The 21,310-nt window shown below is 44.1% G+C and overlaps 1 protein-coding gene across 1 annotated transcript; it reads right to left on the bottom strand.

Moving 5' to 3' along the window:
* Positions 1-1,422: 1,422 nt before the first annotated feature.
* On the bottom strand, positions 1,423-18,900 carry LOC123658079 (protein wings apart-like). The gene is made up of 14 exons (XM_045593553.1): positions 18,283-18,900; positions 16,242-18,070; positions 14,715-14,903; positions 14,344-14,448; positions 13,695-13,838; positions 12,534-12,655; positions 12,150-12,276; positions 11,637-11,852; positions 9,336-9,531; positions 8,439-8,560; positions 8,187-8,350; positions 7,245-7,354; positions 6,502-6,686; positions 1,423-2,972 (listed from the first exon to the last, which is right to left on the bottom strand). Exons 1-14 carry the CDS (start codon positions 18,440-18,442, stop codon positions 2,787-2,789), a joined length of 3,855 nt encoding a protein of 1,284 aa, XP_045449509.1. The 5' UTR covers positions 18,443-18,900; the 3' UTR covers positions 1,423-2,786.
* Between the last annotated feature and the right edge of the window lie 2,410 nt (positions 18,901-21,310).

The following is a 21,310-nucleotide window of genomic DNA, read 5'->3' as shown; positions in this document are numbered from 1 at the left end:
CTAAATTAATTAGAAAACACTGAGAGCCGAGATAATATGATCAGCCACACAGATTAATAGTTCCAAAAAAGGTTGCATACAGCTACAATGTTTTTAATCGTCATTAGATATATCACGTAAGTTGAGCATTAAAATTAAAATACCGAGAATCGAAGAAATAAAGAAATTAGAACGCCGATTTAAAGAAAAAAAAAATACACTTAAAAATATAAGTGATTAATTTGTCTTTCTTCATTCGTGATACACTGAAACATCAACATATTTATTCATTTTTGCGCAACTTCATGTAAAAGCTCAAATTAACACTAGTCGTGCAAATATAAAATGTTTTAGAAACCAACAAAACACATTAAGTAGAATGCCTTAAAATATATTTCTGTAGTTTGTATGGTGTAGTCAACAATTTCAAATCTGTTAAATAGAGATAAAGCTCCTAAAAATGTAAACCATAGCTCAAGCAGTCCGGAATGACGTCTAGAAAAATGGGTCGGATTTTCTAATATCGTTTTTTGTTTTTTATAAAGTCGTTTTTCGTTAATAACTCCAAAAACTATTAACATTTAAGGAATTTTCCAATAAAAAAGTCCCAGTCCCGGAGTTCTGTTTCTATTATTTATAATTTTAATTTAACACTGAAAGTAGCTCTCCGCGCGGCCTTTTCAGGAGCTTTACCTCTATTTAACACTTTTTTGAACTTGTTGACTAGACTAATAGCTAAAAAGCTGTCATTAACAATTAATAAACATACTTTTTTTTAACTTTTCTGAAAATAGCTGGCGTTGACAATGATTGCGTCCATACCATCGCACAACCACATTGACCAACACAAAATAAATTTATGAAGTATTTTTAAACTCTGAAGGTACCGTTATCCTTTTCAATATTTCCTAATCAATTCTAGCGTCATATAAAATACTAATAATTTTTAACTACATAGGTTGCTAGATCTCAGTTCAATATTGTTACTATATATCGATTGATGAATTTATATTTTGATAGGTAAAAAGTATGAAAATTATTAGTCACTTATCGAATGATATTTTCATACATTTTATCTAGCTGATGAAACAATCACAGAAACCCTAATTAATTTTGTCTAGCTTTAAACACGTCCTGTCGAGCTGGCCAGTTGTTACAATCATCGCAATATTATTACACACAGTCAGTGGTAGCCCGCGCCATCTTGTATTGACGCTTCACTCTCAAAAATCGTGTTAAATTATTCACGATGCGTTATGGCTTTTATCTTAACGACCAGTAAAATGTGCATAAAATATAATGCCTCAAGTTTTTTTCTTTAATACAGTTCAATATTAAAATCCGTCAAAGTAAAAATTCTAGTCTGAGTTGGCTAGAGAAATTTATAAATTAGAAAAACAGGAGATGCGGTAACGCTATAAGCTATTGATAAAAAGTCCAACATCATAGATTGTCCTATTTATTAATGTAAGCATAAATCATCTCTCATTTGCGAGCAACTAACACAATTAGTGTTTGTACAAATCGCAACGATCATTAGAATCTCATATATTCGCATACAAATAACCTCGCTTATACTATTTTAGTCAACAGAGACCGATCTATTAGCACTAACTAATTTATTTACAATAAAGAATTGTGCCTCATCAGAACAATACTCGATAATTTGTAACTCTCTCGAAAACCTATAATACAAAAAGTGCCGACACAATATTCACATAAAAGAATACAATATTTATTATACACTTATTCGACTATTTTTGCACTTTTATATTGCCAGTTTAATGGCTTAAACTCGGAATATCTCAATTTAATTAAGATTTCATAACCCATAATCAATCAACGCAGCTAACTACACCTTAATTACTATAGTGAATTATATTTACAATTATTTTATAGAAGGAAGAAGTATTATTACAGAAAGGATGAGGTACTAGCCGAGTGCACTAACGCATTCACCTACGCAAATGTAAACGGTTTATTTTTACAAATGGCATACTTTACTATGACTAACAATATGTTGACTCAATCTGTTTTTTCATAGTTATTTTTAGATAATATTTACATGTTTCAAAATGTAAAATAAATCGGACCCGCCAGATCTAGCCACATTCCTAACACTATCTTTTTATATACACGGTCCACAAACTTGTTGCCGTGCAATACCGGTCCTACTGTACAGTACAGATCAGAAATATATATATATATGCACACCACAGAATTACTTTCGAATTATACTAATAAAGTAATAATGAAATTGTGTATATTTTATTAAATAGGAATACAATATAACAAAATTTAAAATTTAGTTTTGTTCATAATAATAAATGTAAATCAGTTCTTCGGTAATGTACACCACCAGTGATATCCGACCGTATCAGATGAATAACTCGTCAAAGTGAGCGACGCGACACGATTTCAAGCGGCGAAGTGCGACATAATATGACCGATATTCACGCAAAGTGTATCTCAATAGTTCATTTATATGGCTATGCGCTCACAGAAACGAAATGCTATTAAGACAATCACTGATAAATTTAACTTAAGCCCGGTTTCTATATTCCAAAAACGTTTCATTTTCATTTATAAGTAAAGCTGATCACAGAACGTTCAGTCGCCAGTCTCAGTGGTAGCTGTCAGCTCTATCCACCTCCATAGAAGAGGCCAAGCGGTTCAAGTTGATTTAGTTGAACGAATACTTGAGGTTGCATTCAATTCGTTTTCATTTATGGGTAAAACGGATCATTTTTTGAATATGGAGAACCGGTACTAGTAATTTCCGGATCCGGTAGTCACTCGGTCGCGTCTCAGTGGTAGCTGTCCACCTCCATAGAAGAGTTCATGTTGTAGTTGAGCGAGTAGTTGAGGCCGCTGAGCGACATGTCTTGCGGCAGGTCGGAGGGCGAGGCGGCGGCGCTCTGCTTGTCGCTGTTCTCCATTAACTCGATAATGCGCTGCGTCGATTTCACGTGGGCAACGATAGCTGCCTCGCCCTGTAATAAATTCGAACTTAAATTAATATGATTTCATTTACTTTTTGTTCGATGAATAATAGCTCGATACGTACAGATCACATTCGTTTGTTACTGATGGTATCTAAGTTATACGATATTAAAGAAATGCTTCACCGTTTGCTGTGATATTCACTGCTAGATTCTAACATTGTTAGATTTTTATCTACCTACTAAATATACTACAAATTTTGGTTTCGCAGCTTTTGGATATATGAGCGATCAATAAAAATCAAAGTAACTTATAATTTACCAGTCAAATCAAGTTTTTGAGGGTGACTTTACCTGGCAGGTAAAAATATACATATGTATGAATATGATAAACCTTTATATAAAATACGTTTAAAATATACTTAGATAATTATTAGGAAAGTTGTTATTTTATCACAACAAAGTCGCTTCCGGCTGTCTGTCTGTCTGTCCTATTTATGCTTAGATCTTTAGAACTACGCAATGGATTTTGATGCGGTTTTTGAAATAGATAGAGTAATTCAAGAGGAAGGTTTATATGTATAATACATGCATAATATGGTTGAGAAATACTGATAATTTTAGAGGTTTCTAATGTGATGTAAATAAAAACCTTTTTTTTTGCGCTTACATTGCAAACGCTGGCTGAACTCTATGAGATAGATCAAAATAATGTACCATAAAAAGGTCTACAAAAATGTCCGCGATGATATATGTCTATATGCTTAGGGATAACCCACAATTACTATTTTTTATCATTTACTTTTTACGAGAAACAATAGCTTATTTACGAAGCGATTTTAAACAATATAGCAATAATCCTAACTTTTTTTTAATCTTTATTATTTATGAAGGGTTTCCTCAGTCTGACGATGCCACCCTCATAGGTCTTGCAAAAATATTCAATACTATCTACACTTAACAGTTACTTTCACAATTTTAAACAGCATTCTGGCTTCCTCAGATACCGGGTAAGCCAGAATACAGATACACTTGCCAACCTCATACAAATCCACATGCAAAACTGATCTTTCGACTTCGTTCTGAACACATTCTACCATAACGTGATATACGTCTTCTTTTAAATTACATTCGGTGTAATTTGGCGAATTTGTTTTACCAATTAGATACAAAAATCCGTTTAAAAGCATGTGTCCGGATCATTAATCCTTATCCAATTAAGTGCCTTAAAAACATTGTGTATTTAATCTAGATTAATATGACCCCTAACAGCATGTAATTTAAATTAATATTTATAAAGATATTACAGACAAAGAATTTCAAAGATATTACAGATTTAAAATGCTGGGACATAGCGGTTGCGGCGGTACCGGCCGGGGCCTGGAAGTCTGGAGTCCGCCACGTGGCCCAGCAGCAGCGCCGTGTACGGGTGAGCTAGTGCTGGAGCTAGAGCTGAGACAGACAGCGGGCGGTACTCACGCTGGCGGTGAGCGACAGGAAGGCGAAGTACTTGCGCAGCGTGGGCAGCAGCGGCGCGAAGGCGGGCAGGCGCGCGCGCACGGCGGCGGCGTGCGGCGGCGCCGCGTCCGCCATGTGGCCCAGCAGCAGCGCCGTGTACGGGTGAGCTAGTGCTGGAGCTAGAGCTGAGACAGACAGCGGGCGGTACTCACGCTGGCGGTGAGCGACAGGAAGGCGAAGTACTTGCGCAGCGTGGGCAGCAGCGGCGCGAAGGCGGGCAGGCGCGCGCGCACGGCGGCGGCGTGCGGCGGCGCCGCGTCCGCCATGTGGCCCAGCAGCAGCGCCGTGTACGGGTGAGCTAGTGCTGGAGCTAGAGCTGAGACAGACAGCGGGCGGTACTCACGCTGGCGGTGAGCGACAGGAAGGCGAAGTACTTGCGCAGCGTGGGCAGCAGCGGCGCGAAGGCGGGCAGGCGCGCGCGCACGGCGGCGGCGTGCGGCGGCGCCGCGTCCGCCATGTGGCCCAGCAGCAGCGCCGTGTACGGGTGAGCTAGTGCTGGAGCTAGAGCTGAGACAGACAGCGGGCGGTACTCACGCTGGCGGTGAGCGACAGGAAGGCGAAGTACTTGCGCAGCGTGGGCAGCAGCGGCGCGAAGGCGGGCAGGCGCGCGCGCACGGCGGCGGCGTGCGGCGGCGCCGCGTCCGCCATGTGGCCCAGCAGCAGCGCCGTGTACGGGTGAGCTAGTGCTGGAGCTAGAGCTGAGACAGACAGCGGGCGGTACTCACGCTGGCGGTGAGCGACAGGAAGGCGAAGTACTTGCGCAGCGTGGGCAGCAGCGGCGCGAAGGCGGGCAGGCGCGCGCGCACGGCGGCGGCGTGCGGCGGCGCCGCGTCCGCCATGTGGCCCAGCAGCAGCGCCGTGTACGGGTGAGCTAGTGCTGGAGCTAGAGCTGAGACAGACAGCGGGCGGTACTCACGCTGGCGGTGAGCGACAGGAAGGCGAAGTACTTGCGCAGCGTGGGCAGCAGCGGCGCGAAGGCGGGCAGGCGCGCGCGCACGGCGGCGGCGTGCGGCGGCGCCGCGTCCGCCATGTGGCCCAGCAGCAGCGCCGTGTACGGGTGAGCTAGTGCTGGAGCTAGAGCTGAGACAGACAGCGGGCGGTACTCACGCTGGCGGTGAGCGACAGGAAGGCGAAGTACTTGCGCAGCGTGGGCAGCAGCGGCGCGAAGGCGGGCAGGCGCGCGCGCACGGCGGCGGCGTGCGGCGGCGCCGCGTCCGCCATGTGGCCCAGCAGCAGCGCCGTGTACGGGTGAGCTAGTGCTGGAGCTAGAGCTGAGACAGACAGCGGGCGGTACTCACGCTGGCGGTGAGCGACAGGAAGGCGAAGTACTTGCGCAGCGTGGGCAGCAGCGGCGCGAAGGCGGGCAGGCGCGCGCGCACGGCGGCGGCGTGCGGCGGCGCCGCGTCCGCCATGTGGCCCAGCAGCAGCGCCGTGTACGGGTGAGCTAGTGCTGGAGCTAGAGCTGAGACAGACAGCGGGCGGTACTCACGCTGGCGGTGAGCGACAGGAAGGCGAAGTACTTGCGCAGCGTGGGCAGCAGCGGCGCGAAGGCGGGCAGGCGCGCGCGCACGGCGGCGGCGTGCGGCGGCGCCGCGTCCGCCATGTGGCCCAGCAGCAGCGCCGTGTACGGGTGAGCTAGTGCTGGAGCTAGAGCTGAGACAGACAGCGGGCGGTACTCACGCTGGCGGTGAGCGACAGGAAGGCGAAGTACTTGCGCAGCGTGGGCAGCAGCGGCGCGAAGGCGGGCAGGCGCGCGCGCACGGCGGCGGCGTGCGGCGGCGCCGCGTCCGCCATGTGGCCCAGCAGCAGCGCCGTGTACGGGTGAGCCAGTGCTGGAGCTAGAGCTGAGACAGACCGCGGGCGGTACTCACGCTGGCGGTGAGCGACAGGAAGGCGAAGTACTTGCGCAGCGTGGGCAGCAGCGGCGCGAAGGCGGGCAGGCGCGCGCGCACGGCGGCGGCGTGCGGCGGCGCCGCGTCCGCCATGTGGCCCAGCAGCAGCGCCGTGTACGGGTGAGCTAGTGCTGGAGCTAGAGCTGAGACAGACAGCGGGCGGTACTCACGCTGGCGGTGAGCGACAGGAAGGCGAAGTACTTGCGCAGCGTGGGCAGCAGCGGCGCGAAGGCGGGCAGGCGCGCGCGCACGGCGGCGGCGTGCGGCGGCGCCGCGTCCGCCATGTGGCCCAGCAGCAGCGCCGTGTACGCGCCCACCATCGTGTGCTCCATGTGCGCGCCCGCGCGCGCCAGCACTGCGGTCAGGGCGGGTCAGTGCATCAGTGCAGCGAGTAACAAATATTTGTCTCGGAGCGGTTGTTAACTTTGAATTAAATTAAACGTAATAAAAGGTATAAGTGCACTAAAAGAATCGAGATCGAATCGACGTCGAAGATTTCTATCAACGGCCCATATTATTAATCACTCATCATCGTCACTTCCGCCTATCGCAGTCCACTGCTGGACGTAGGCCTCCACAAGTTGCTATATTATTTTTTTATTTAGGAAACAAGCAATCTTACTCTTTTTATTTTTAATACAGAGTCAATGCAGAACATACTATTAAGGCAACTAACGCCACCTGATTATATAAGATATATGATTATATAAGATATATGATTAAATAAGATATATAAGATATATGATTATATAAGTCTGAAGCTTACTAAGTTTGAATTACATTCCAAAAATTTGAATTATATTCCAACAATAATTACAATTATGTACAACTATAGTTCCAACAAAAAATATAATTCATGTATTAATATTAAGATACTTTTACAGTGCTGCCAGAAAAAAAATTATGCTCTTACATTTAGCCACTGTTTCGTCAATGTCATCTTGTGATTGTTTCTTTTTATCATTCTCTGTTTCTTCGTCCTTTTCACCATCTAATAAAGCATCAGTATTTTCTTCTGCTCTCCTATAAATAAATACACACATATACTATATTTAAAAAATTCTGATAGGATATTAATGCATGAAAAATTCCTAGTCAAGAAACAGCATTTGAAAACACGAAAAAACTAAAAAAAGGTTACGATTTTTAAACATATCTATGATAAAAAATAACAATTTTTGTTATACTACTTTAGAAAAGTATTTCCATAGTGAAATTTTGAGACCACAATTCAGCTCCAGTAAAAAAGGCAACAATAATGCATATACCTATATAAAAATCTCGTGTCACGAAGGTTGTCCGGGAGTAATCTCTAAAACTACTGGACCGATTTTAATTAAATTTTGCACAGAAATGTAACTTTGTCCAACTTAAAATATATGCTTTATTTTATTTGACCGCGAGTGAAACCGCAGGGCACAGCTAGTAAGTTATAAATATTCATGCAAAGCATTTTTAATCGACTTCCAAAAAAGGAGGTTCTCAATTCGACTGTATTTTTTTAATGTATCTTACCTCAGCATTTTTGACTGGGTGGACCGATTTCGATGTTTTTTTTTTTTTATTGAAAGTTGGTGCGTGTCATGTGGTCCCATTTAAATTTAATTGAGGTCTGACAAGTACTTTTCGAGTTGTATCAAATAATGCGTATTGACTTGACTATTTTTTCGTCGACCTACACTACCATATAACTTTTCACTAGGTGTAAAGACTGATGATTCTTGTTTTAGTCGAAAGTTAATTAAGCCCATTTAAATTTGATCGGGATCAGTTGACTACTTTTTCAAAGACTTGACAGCACGTATTTACTTTACTATTTTTTTTTTTTGGTGTCCTTGTAATTAAATATAAATACCTTGCTAGTTCCTCTCTCTTAAAGAATAAGTCAACGATAAGGTCCAGTGCTGATACACTCCTTGATATGATATCATGTTCATTGTCCACTCTTATCCGAACATTTAATAGCCTTTGCGTATTAACGTCATTGTTTTGTACTAGATTAATTAGAAGCATCAACACCTAAAAAGATATATGCAGTAATTAATATTAAATGGAAAAAATAAGTATATAAAATCTTTACAGAAAATGAATTCAATCATATACTTACACAAACACAAAAATCGAAATTTCTGTTATCTGGTATGAAGTTCCCTTGATTGTTTAACATTATTAAACAAATTTCCATTAAAGCGGGTTGTTCTCCCACTACTTGAGCTCCAAGTGCAGATGCTAAAATAAAAGAATAGACATATAATCATTTCGCTGAATATAAGTTCGCTATGACTCTTGCTTAAAATTTAGTTAAATAGGAAAGCTGTAGATAGTAGCATTATTTATTGCATTCTCTTTATAAGCAAAGTTTTTCTAAAAAGTCTTGATATCCTTTGGACAATTTTTTTATAACAACATTATTATAATAATATTTTAATTGCAGCTTATAGTTTACAAGAATAGGATTATATAGTGGCGTAGAAGGGCTTCGGACCACCACGTGAGTGGAAATAGTTTGAATACAATTTCAAACCTAAACGTTCCGTTTGTTTCACTATTATGAAAATGACACACCGCCGGAAATCGTTTATCGTGGTACAAACAAAATATGCATGTTATTATCTATATCTCAATATTCTTAAACTGCTCAAATGATTAACAAGTGAAGGATTAAAATATTTTATCAATTATTTGAAAAAGTCAGGGTAGCTCGAAAATTTAGTCCGCCACTGTATGTTAATCATTATATAAGTAATTTGATATCAATTATATTAATAATTATGTTTTTACAACATCTGTTTGTCCTTTAAAATGTTATAACAACTTACATTACTTACAAAAGTACTGGTTTTATTTAATTCAAATTCGATTTGACCGTATCAAGAATTCTAGTAATTAGAACGATTAGAACGACGTCATCGAACAGACACGACACAATACCATTTTATTTTCACACACTCACCATTTGAGATTCTACTAAACTAGTCGTTAGTGTATACAGTAGAGTACTCACAGGCGAACCCGAAGGAGTGCGAGAGGTTGACGAGCACCTTGACGGCGGGCAGCGCGGCGTCCAGCAGCGCGGGCCGCAGCGCGGGCTCGGCGCGCGCCTCGCGCACGCAGCGCCGCAGCAGCGCCGCCAGCGTGCGCGCCGCGCCCAGCGAGCCCGACACCAGGTACTGCTGGTTGGCCTCGTTCTGCTGCGTCACCTGCGCGCACACTTGACACTTGAGGCCGTACTCTCTGCTGTCTGCTGTCTCTGCCGTCACTCGCTCAGTCTCGCTGTACTTTCTGTTGCCTTTACCGGCCGCGTACGAACTTTTACTTCTTTTTTTATATGCTTGAAGACAAAATTATAAAAATATATAGGAAATTCTTTAAAACTACTACATGGGGACAGTCAAGAAAACACGGAACAGCGAGGATTTGTCCGATTTTTAACAGACTTCAAAAAAATGGAGAAGGTTCTCAATTCTCCAGCACACGCATGCAGCGGTCGGCCTTGCGCAGCGTGTCGACCTGCGCGCCGCCCCAGCTCGCGGCGGGCTCGTCGAGGGCCGGTACTCACGTTCTCCAGCACGCGCATGCAGCGGTCGGCCTTGCGCAGCGTGTCGACCTGCGCGCCGCCCCAGCTCGCGGCGGGCTCGTCGAGGGCCGGTACTCACGTTCTCCAGCACGCGCATGCAGCGGTCGGCCTTGCGCAGCGTGTCGACCTGCGCGCCGCCCCAGCTCGCGGCGGGCTCGTCGAGGGCCGGTACTCACGTTCTCCAGCACGCGCATGCAGCGGTCGGCCTTGCGCAGCGTGTCGACCTGCGCGCCGCCCCAGCTCGCGGCGGGCTCGTCGAGGGCCGGTACTCACGTTCTCCAGCACGCGCATGCAGCGGTCGGCCTTGCGCAGCGTGTCGACCTGCGCGCCGCCCCAGCTCGCGGCGGGCTCGTCGAGGGCCGGTACTCACGTTCTCCAGCACGCGCATGCAGCGGTCGGCCTTGCGCAGCGTGTCGACCTGCGCGCCGCCCCAGCTCGCGGCGGGCTCGTCGAGGGCCGGTACTCACGTTCTCCAGCACGCGCATGCAGCGGTCGGCCTTGCGCAGCGTGTCGACCTGCGCGCCGCCCCAGCTCGCGGCGGGCTCGTCGAGGGCCGGTACTCACGTTCTCCAGCACGCGCATGCAGCGGTCGGCCTTGCGCAGCGTGTCGACCTGCGCGCCGCCCCAGCTCGCGGCGGGCTCGTCGAGGGCCGGTACTCACGTTCTCCAGCACGCGCATGCAGCGGTCGGCCTTGCGCAGCGTGTCGACCTGCGCGCCGCCCCAGCTCGCGGCGGGCTCGTCGAGGGCCGGTACTCACGTTCTCCAGCACGCGCATGCAGCGGTCGGCCTTGCGCAGCGTGTCGACCTGCGCGCCGCCCCAGCTCGCGGCGGGCTCGTCGAGGGCCGGTACTCACGTTCTCCAGCACGCGCATGCAGCGGTCGGCCTTGCGCAGCGTGTCGACCTGCGCGCCGCCCCAGCTCGCGGCGGGCTCGTCGAGGGCCGGTACTCACGTTCTCCAGCACGCGCATGCAGCGGTCGGCCTTGCGCAGCGTGTCGACCTGCGCGCCGCCCCAGCTCGCGGCGGGCTCGTCGAGGGCCGGTACTCACGTTCTCCAGCACGCGCATGCAGCGGTCGGCCTTGCGCAGCGTGTCGACCTGCGCGCCGCCCCAGCTCGCGGCGGGCTCGTCGAGGGCCGGTACTCACGTTCTCCAGCACGCGCATGCAGCGGTCGGCCTTGCGCAGCGTGTCGACCTGCGCGCCGCCCCAGCTCGCGGCGGGCTCGTCGAGGGCCGGTACTCACGTTCTCCAGCACGCGCATGCAGCGGTCGGCCTTGCGCAGCGTGTCGACCTGCGCGCCGCCCCAGCTCGCGGCGGGCTCGTCGAGGGCCGGTACTCACGTTCTCCAGCACGCGCATGCAGCGGTCGGCCTTGCGCAGCGTGTCGACCTGCGCGCCGCCCCAGCTCGCGGCGGGCTCGTCGAGGGCCGGTACTCACGTTCTCCAGCACGCGCATGCAGCGGTCGGCCTTGCGCAGCGTGTCGACCTGCGCGCCGCCCCAGCTCGCGGCGGGCTCGTCGAGGGCCGGTACTCACGTTCTCCAGCACGCGCATGCAGCGGTCGGCCTTGCGCAGCGTGTCGACCTGCGCGCCGCCCCAGCTCGCGGCGGGCTCGTCGAGGGCCGGTACTCACGTTCTCCAGCACGCGCATGCAGCGGTCGGCCTTGCGCAGCGTGTCGACCTGCGCGCCGCCCCAGCTCGCGGCGGGCTCGTCGAGGGCCGGTACTCACGTTCTCCAGCACGCGCATGCAGCGGTCGGCCTTGCGCAGCGTGTCGACCTGCGCGCCGCCCCAGCTCGCGGCGGGCTCGTCGAGGCGTGCGGCGCAGTCCTGTATGGTGCGCACGATGTGGTCGACGCCGCCCAGCTTGCGCAATTCCTCCTTGAACCACTCGCCGGCACGCTTCGACGTCAGCGACAGGAGCGTTTCCATTGCCAGGTGCCCAACCTGGAGTCATTTTATACGTATCATATCATGCAAATAATACACTGGTATATATTTATAGAATAAATCACAAAGATTTTTCTCACAAAATTTTTTATTTACTACTTCCTTTACCGTTTTTACAAACAAAAATTAAAAAAAAAAAACACTGACAAATAAATTAAAGACTCAGACAAAACTGAATTCTCTAGAAAATATATATTATAATCAATTTTACTAAAATGAATAAAATAAGCTTCTTTTAATTACTCTTCTCACGATGATAAACACTACTTAATTATAGTAAATAGTATAACTTACCGTGATATTATCCAAATCAAGATGATTTGCTTTCCCTTGGCTTTTGATTTCAGCACAAAGTTCTCGTACCCTTTCTTGTGTCTTTGCTAATTGCGCCGATGTTAACCCACAATCATCAAGGGCATTTCTGTTTAAGAAACATTTAATATTTGAGCTTATAAAAACAAAAAAATCTAAAAATATATGATTCTTAGGTGAATTGGTAAAAACACTGTACTTCACATTTAACATATAACTAGTAAACTACAGTAGTAGTCATATAGTAGTAGTACTTGTACTAGCAACTAGATGTATGAAAAAATATCATAGACAACACAAAAAAAAAAATCAATAATTATAACATACCATAGTAGCAATAATTGGTAATTGAAGAATATCACTTACTTATGTGATACATCAGATTCAAGTAGATTCAACATTAGCTCCAGTGATTCCCTATCTAAATCCATGTTTAGACGATCTTGAGACAGCACAAACATCACTGTTGCTGTACACAGTCCCAAACTCTACAAACATAAAACTGGTTTTAGAAGATAATGCAACTTTAAAAAAAAAAACTTATTTATTTAATTAAAATTTATAATATGCTATATTATTATGGGAACAAAACCTTAGAAAACTATATACAAAGGCATGCACATCTACATAATTTATTCTCACATAAGTAGTTTAATGTAACAAACATAAAAAATCTAAAAAGATTTAAATCTTTGTTTACTTGAATTACATATAATAAAGTTTTTGTACTATAAATTATTTATTTATATTACATTTTTTATCACTTGCATTAATTACTGTAAAGGACTCAAAATAATATTTAAATTATTATGGTTTCATAATAAAATAATAAGACAAAGTTTTAAAAATGATCTTAGTTCTAGTTCTTAGTAAATTTTTATAGCTACATCTATCATCATCTTTATACTATCATATACCTATTCAAATGGCTGATTTGAAATGGTTTATTGACCAGTCTCAATGTATGAAAATGTAACAAATAACACATGATTGAAACAATAGAAAGAATGAAGAATAATTCTTAATCCTTCTCTTGTTTACAGTCGTAAGATTATTTCATCTAAACACAGTGACAAACTGGAGAAATAGTGAAAAGTTAGATCCTTGTCACTATTGAACTACATAGCTCAAACCAATTTAACTTAAGAACATAATCATTAGACTTACAGCCGTTTTCAATAATCTATCTCTGGTTTTGCTTACTAGCTATAGGTTTTTGATATAATTTGTATGAATATTTACATCTCTGCGTTTTCCTGAAGAGTGACCTAGGCGACACAGTGTCTGTCTGAAACTGTTTAAATCGTCTGCAATAGACAGACTAAGGCCGATGAATGAATTTACATTAAAATTCTATCTCTACTAAGCAAAATTCAGAGATAGATAGATAGTGTATTGAAACTAACCGACAGCCTCGGAGAGCACGTTAAGCCGTCGGTCCCGGTTGTTACCATAAATAACTGATAGCGATCACTACGCATAGCAGCTGATACATTGCATAGACAGGCATATAGGAGTGACATTCACCTGGTCGTCGGTCGCGTCGTGCAGCGCGCTGAAGAACTTCTGGACGGTGCCGTGCGCGCGCAGGTGCATGCGGAACGCGGGCGCCGTGCACTTGCTCGCGAGCGTGATCGCTGACAGGCAGCGAGTTGACATGGGGTTGTTGTCCTTAGCACATAGATAAATAAATCAATATTTATTTACACTCTCAACAGGAAGATTGTCCCCACTAGGATTTACTCCTGTGTCGAGGGTATGAAAACACCCACACAAGCACAAACGCCCAGACCACAGTAAATATCTGTATCAAATACAAATGTAACTAGGTGCAAGGATATAACCCGTAATGCCCATAAGCCAATGTGTGTCCGCTGGACTAATGCAATGTCAAGTTGAATGTTGTTATATACTTACAACCTAGTTAATTTTTTTGATTAAGGTGGTCATCCGTGCCATGTCATATATAGCAAGGAGAAATTTAATTATTGTTCTAAACACATGATTGTTACGTTACAATTAACTCAGATACTTCAAGTCCCCATTAATATGTGCAAAGTACAAATACCCACAACACATTAAAAATTGGTTCAGTAGTTTCGAAGTTTATCGTCCACATACATCGTGACACGAAATTTTTATATATATATATATAGTTGTTTGATACAATACTCACTTGCAATGCATCTAGAAGATAATCAACATCATCATTAAATTCCAGAAACTCTCCAATTTCTTGTATCTGATGAGCCTTTTTCACATTCCGCACAACCGTGTAGTACTAAAATGTGAAATAGATTGTTTTAGAATTTGGTTCATAAATAATGTTGCATCCTATTACAGTTAACTTATTATAATACATTTTGAATTGATAATTATTTTTTTTAGTTTTCTGTTACTGTCAGTTAGTTTTTTTACTTCAAATTATACACAGTACTTAAATGTATGTTATTTTATTTATTATTATTATGTATTTATAGTATCTATGGCAAAACTAATTTAGTACATGTTTAAAAAGTGGAGAATCATTATGAGGTCACATATTACCTCCTTAGCTTCTTTAGCACATTTGACACTGGTATAAGGTTTGACTGGTTCATTTATTGCAGGATTATCCATTATAGGATCAGCTGCTCTATATCTTGTGACTCGTGTTAATTCTTCTGAAACTTCAGCAACTGTATTTCTAGTTTCTTGTGCTTCAGCTTGCTCAGGTCTCGGTGTCTCATTTCCTTTCTAAAATTTTAATTAGTTTATTTAAAGGTCAAATATAATCAATAACATTTAAAGAACTAGTTAGGCAATAATCTTACTATAATTTATGCTAAAAAAAGAACATTTGTATTGTTACTATGTCCAGCAATATTGATTAGGGTTAATTGATTTAGTGTACTATTGATTAGGGTTTCATGACAGTACAGTGTTAGAATTTTATTACAATGGCAATCTGTTATGTATCTTATATTGGTTAACAACTAATACAGCATATTTATTGTCTTGGAGCTCTGTTAACACACTAAATTACATATAAACTAGCGGACCTGGCAGACATTGTCCTGGCCGGAATATCCATCCTTATCCATCCAGTTGGACCAAATTACAGATACTTACAAAATTTGATAAAAATTGGTTCAGTACTTTCAGAGTTACATATCGATAGCAGCGCCACCTGCCGGGTCCGATTGAGATAAAAACTACCCTATCTCTCAAGTTGGACCAAACTATAGATGCTTACAAAATTTGATAAAAATTGGTTCAGTAACTAAAGAAAATAGCTTTAAAAATAATAATTTTTTTAATTTAAAAAAGTTTGAACATAATTGTGTTTGCTGGCAAACGAAGGAAAACCGACTTCAATTATATCTATTAAATTAAAAATCATTAAAATCGGTACACCCAGTAAAAAGTTATGCGGATTTTCGAGTTTCCCTCGATTTCTCTGAGATTCCATCATCAGCTCCTGGTTTCCTTATCATAGTACCAAACTAGGGATATATCCTTTCCAACAAAAAAAGAATTATCAAAATCGGTTCATAAAACGACGAGGTTATCCCCGAACATATATTTAAATATATATATATATATATACGGTCGAATTGAGTAACCTCCTCCTTTTTAAGAGATAGAGGTATGCTATAGCGGACTTTTTTGTAGCATTTTTATAGATTTTGAATTCACTAGAACATTACTTAACTATATTTTTGCTAGTTTACGCAGTGTTCGCGTGGAAAGCTCCCAGTTGGTGACATTTTTTACGACCTCTTCAACATTTATCGCCGTATTTCTGCTAATTTACATAAAAGCATAATAAATACCTAAACCTTCCTCAAGAATCACTCTTTCTATTGTTGATAACCGTATAAAAATCCGTTTGGTAGTTTTCGAGTTGCTGCATTCAGTCAGACAGGAGGACAGAAAAACACAGCCGGGGGACTTCTTTTTATAATATGCAAGGATAAGTTTCATCCCTTAAGTAGATAGTTTGATTTTACTTCAGATCTTAAGACTATTAGTATTATCAGACTACATACTTCAATAAGGGTTTGTAAAGAATAATATTTACTCTATACTTACATCATTAGCCCATTCATGTTTATAAAGATGACGTCTTTTCCTTGCTGGCAATGGTGAAGGATTGTCATTCACTAAAGATTTGCTTTTGAATATAGAACCTTTTCTCTTTGTAATAACTAATTTAACACTTGGCTTGTCCTCCGTATGCTCTTCGGAATCTAATTGGTGAGGAGACTTAAAAACTTCATCTTGTTGACATTTTTGTGCTTCTTCTTCAGAGAATTCATTAGGACAGTTATTATAAGCAGAGTCTGAACAATGTGTTGGAATTAGTTCTTCATTTGTATCCTGTATTGGTTCAGAGTCTGTTATCGGTTGCTCTAGAAGAGTTTCAGATTCCTTTTCGTGGTTCTGATCTTCTAGACTTGGTGATGTTTCTTGAACATCAACAGCTGCATTAGGACTTGAATGTTTATTATGCTTATTTTTCTGCTTTTTCAATTTTTTATTAATCGCTCCATTGGTCTTACTATTATCACTTCCGGATAGTATATCAGTTGGGACATTCTGTTCTTGGGGATACTCAGTGTCAATCCCTTGTTGGTTATCAGGTGAAGATACACTGACAGATGTATCTGCTATTGGTTCCTGTTTTCGTCTTCCCTTTTTGGCTTCTTTTTTCAAATCACTTACTGTTTTAATTACTTGTTTACTTGAAAATTTAGTTCCTACAGCAAAATCATCATCATTTTCATTATAGTTTATATTAGGTCTATTTCTTCTGGATCTTCCTGTACTTTCGGGTGGTTTTGGTTCAGGTTGAGGTTCTTTGGATTGTTTTTCAGAACCTGTAGATTGAGACTCAATATTTGTACCGTCCAATTTTGCCAACTGTGACTCAATAGTACTATCACTATGTTTGTTCTTAATAGGTTCTTTATCAGTTTCGTTGACTGGAGATGCAAGAGTTCTATATAAGTCATAAGTATCTGAACCTTGTTGAGGTGAAGACGCTTTCTTAAGGGGCTCCTCATCAGTATTTTTGTGATGACGTTTATGTGATTTATGTTCTTTTTTATCTTTCTTCTTTTCTTTTTTGACATCTTGATTTAATCCTGAACATTTTATGGTTATTTTAAGACCTTCATGTTTTGGTGAGCAGATACTTTCCATTGTAGGACTTCGCTTGTAGTCTGAACCCATGTCAGAGTGTGTGTCCATGGAAGAATGTCTATCTGAACTTGGTGATGTAAAACCTTCATTTGAATCTGTACTTACTATCCTTGATGTTCCTTTAGATATTCTCAGTACTATAGGAGGAGGTTTACGCTCTTCATTTGTTTCTTTGCTTGTTGATGGGCTTACAACGTCCATTTTAACAGGTGATGGACTTTTAACCAAAGGACTAGCCTTTGGTGAAGGCACCTTAGGAGGTAATGATTCATATCTTGTAAATTCCGGTATAGGACTATTGCTCCCGTCTTCAGCATAATTTATAACCTTATCCCGATTACGAACTAAATATCTTTTGTTTGGTGGTTGTGAATTTTCTGCACTAGTTTCTTCCTTTTTGGATGCCTTAGTGGCGACCTTTTTTATTTTACTTTTTTCAGAGTTACGTCTTGGTAGCTCTGGTGATGATGAATCTCTGTTATATCTACTTCTTTTATTAGTTTTCTTTTCTTTATTTGATGGATGTTCAGGTGAAAGAGGTGCAGCAGGTACTGGTGGAGCATAAGTAATTTGTGGCACTGGTGGGTACAATTCTGCATTTCGAGACTTAAAAAACTTTTTGGGCTTTGGTGGTGGTTGTTCTGTTTCTACAGCTGGCACTGTCAGAGGACTGTTCTGATCTTGTACGGGTTTCTTATGGATATTATTTTGATATGCTGAAATATAATTGTTAAGTTAAATACAAATCGTCAGTTAAGTATTAGCTACAAAACAACATTGTAATCTAATTAGAATAAATTGCTCATAAAACATACTTCATTTTTACTTTCACTTGCGGTTACTTCAATTGAAGCAATTTATATACGAAATTGTGTTTACGTATTATGTTTCAAGGCTAAACGACTATGTATCGGTGAATGATATTTACCGTACGGAGCGCTTCTGATTGATGTGAAGCTCGTAATTCCCCATTTGCCCACTGTCCCCGCTGATCGGGCTGCCGAGGGGCAATTGCTGTTCTCCCTGAATAGAGCACTGTCCAGCGGCACAGCCACGCTGCCGCTTCGTCCTCTGCCCCAGCGAGACATGCTGATAATTTCATCAAATACAATTACACCTGCGCCGTCTTTAAATCAATCACTCCTTGAAATGTCAAAGAAGCAAGTAGCACATGTCGTCCTTAAGCACGCTTTTCACTATATATTTCAATGTGGAATTGCATTTACACTAGAATTTCACTTCTTAAACTTTCTCCAGTAGCAATGAAAACACAACCCATAAAGATAACACACCCGCCATTTTTACAGGAGCTATATACTTTTCTCACGGACGCATTCAAATGTATTCATTCGATGATAATTTCCGAATATATCGCGTCCGAGTGTATAAAAACTTACATTACTATTATAGTCTTTCTTTGAACTTGTGAGGTAGGTAATTAATGTTGACTCAAACATTAATAACAAATAGGACACAAACTGCGATGTTGTCATCTCATAACACCAAAGGCGCCATATTGGCAAAGCAAAACAAGGAAGTAAATTACAGCCAATAAGCGTTGACTTTTAACCATAGATATTTTTTAGTTTGTTTGTTTATGGTACAGATGAAATGGCAAATGTTCAATGCCGTAGAGCCTTGGTCGTCAAATGCGGCTCATCGCCTGCTTTGGTGGAGCCCGCAGCTACTTTAAATATGATATAATTCTTAAAATAATAATAATAATAATAATAATAAAAATAATAAAAATGCCGTGTGGTTCCCGGCAGAGTAGAATAGGACCACCCCTTCCTACGCCTAGGGTATCGTAAAAGGCGACTAAGGGCAACAAAAGCTGCATAACACCCGCGCAGCCTCCTTGGAGAGCGTGAGTGCCTCTCCAAGTGAGTATATTAGCACTCAAAAAAATACTATGATGGAGGATGATTTACAAAGGCGCATAGGGCCGCTGCCTGGGGGACGCCAGGGCGCGTCTGGAGCTGGCGCTGGACGTGGCAGCATGCGGGCCGCCAGCCAACCCCGCCGACCGGCACCACCACCTGACCGGTTGGGTTATCCACCATCCCCGCCAGTTGGCTTGGCGACGACAGAGTCCCAAGGGACTCAGCATTCGTTGCCCGCCGCTGGTGGAGTACGTCGCATGAGATGGACACCGAAAATGAACGAGAGTGTCATGCGTGCGTACTATAGGGCTGTAGGACGTGAAACCGGGCGGACTGGCTACCGGGCAGTAATGCACCGCGAGTTCCTACTGCTTGAGCCTACGCTAACTGTTACGGAACAGAACCTGGCAGATCGAGCTCGGTACATCCAACGAAAGGGCATATTTGACGCCGCCGAGCTCGAACGATTTCGACGTGAGGCTGCTCCTGAAGTCGAACCCGTGTCCACGGTGCGCAACGAAGTGTCAACGCAACAAGAAGGCGTTCGTGGCGAAGCGCCTGTGGAGGTGATCACTGAGGGAGCAGTCGCCCAAAAAGTAGAACAGATGAGAGGGATCTTGCAAGAGGCGATTTCCGAGACTCGAGGCGCTCCTCTGGAAATGAGACCGCGACTCTCTCGCCTCCCCCTCAATGCCGCGACGCGGAATGCCATTGAGGCAGCCAACAGACTGTTGCCGCCCTATTTGGAAGGCAGCCTCAGCTTGGAGGATACGGGTTCTATTCTCTTCGGCGCCGCTCTAGCGGTGCACCGCCTTGTCGGAGCCAAGACCCAGGAGTCTGGACGCGCTACTCATAAGAATAGCGACGTACCAGCCTGGAAGAGGAGAATAGAACGCCGTATCAACCTGGCCAGGGCCCTCATTGGTAGGCTGCTAGCTTTCAGGTCGGGCAACACAAGGCCAAGGATTGTGCGCTCTGTTAGAATGGCCTTCAACGGGCTAGGCATCAGCCTCGATCAGCCTGACATAGCCGATAAACTAACGGAGCGCATCGACGGCCTGAAGCAGAGAATCGCGGCATGGGGAAAGCGCATTCGCAGGTACTCTGAGAGAGTTGAGCGCTTTCGACAAAATCGCCTCTTCGTGAGTGATCAGAAAAGGTTCTATAGAAAGCTGGAGAACCCGATATCGAGCTCTGCTTCCCTAAAACCGAGTACGGTTGACCTCGTCGCCTTCTGGCGCAACATATGGTCAGGGGAGGTGGAGCACGAGGAGGGCCCTTGGATTGCGGCGGTTCAGGACGCATGTGCTAAAATCGAACCGATGAACCCAATCGCCATCTCTACGGAGGACGTCAGTGGTGCGGTCCGGCGGGCTCCGAACTGGAAAAGTCCGGGGGCCGACGGTCTGCATCACTACTGGCTGAAAGGGCTCTCGGTCTGCCATGCGACCTTGGCTCGACAATACCAAGAGGCAATAGATCGGAAGACACTCCCGAACCTTTTCACTACCGGGATCACTCACTTAGCTCCTAAGTCCACCAACACCGCAGATCCCACCAACTACCGCCCCATAACGTGTCTGACCTCCATCTACAAGACACTGACGTCCGTTCTGAGCTGTAAGATCTCACGACATATTGGTGAGTTTAATATCTTGTCTGCAGCTCAGAACGGATGTCGTGGAGGCGGTCGTGGTACAAAGGAGCTCCTTCTCATCGACTCTGTGGCGGGCCAGCTTGTCAGACGCAACCGTCGGAACTTTTCGGCCGCCTGGATCGACTACAAAAAGGCTTTCGACTCGGTACCTCATTCATGGCTCCTGAGGGTCCTCGAGCTGTACAAGGTTGACCAGGCAGTTCGAGACTTCCTCGGAGTATGTATGGGGCAATGGAGCACGATCCTATCTCTCCAGGGCGAGCGACTGACGGGTGCGGATGACCCAATCAGGATACGGAGGGGTATTTTCCAGGGTGATTGCCTGAGTCCACTATGGTTCTGCTTGTCCTTGAACCCTCTAAGCACCCTGCTGGAGCGTTCGGGGACAGGCTTTCAGTTTCGGAGAGGAGGTACTA

Source organism: Melitaea cinxia, chromosome 11, assembly GCF_905220565.1.
Source record: "Melitaea cinxia chromosome 11, ilMelCinx1.1, whole genome shotgun sequence".
Classification (NCBI taxonomy): domain Eukaryota; kingdom Metazoa; phylum Arthropoda; class Insecta; order Lepidoptera; family Nymphalidae; genus Melitaea; species Melitaea cinxia.
The sequence above is the reverse complement of the archived record's forward strand: the minus strand, read 5'-3'. Positions and strand labels throughout refer to the sequence as shown.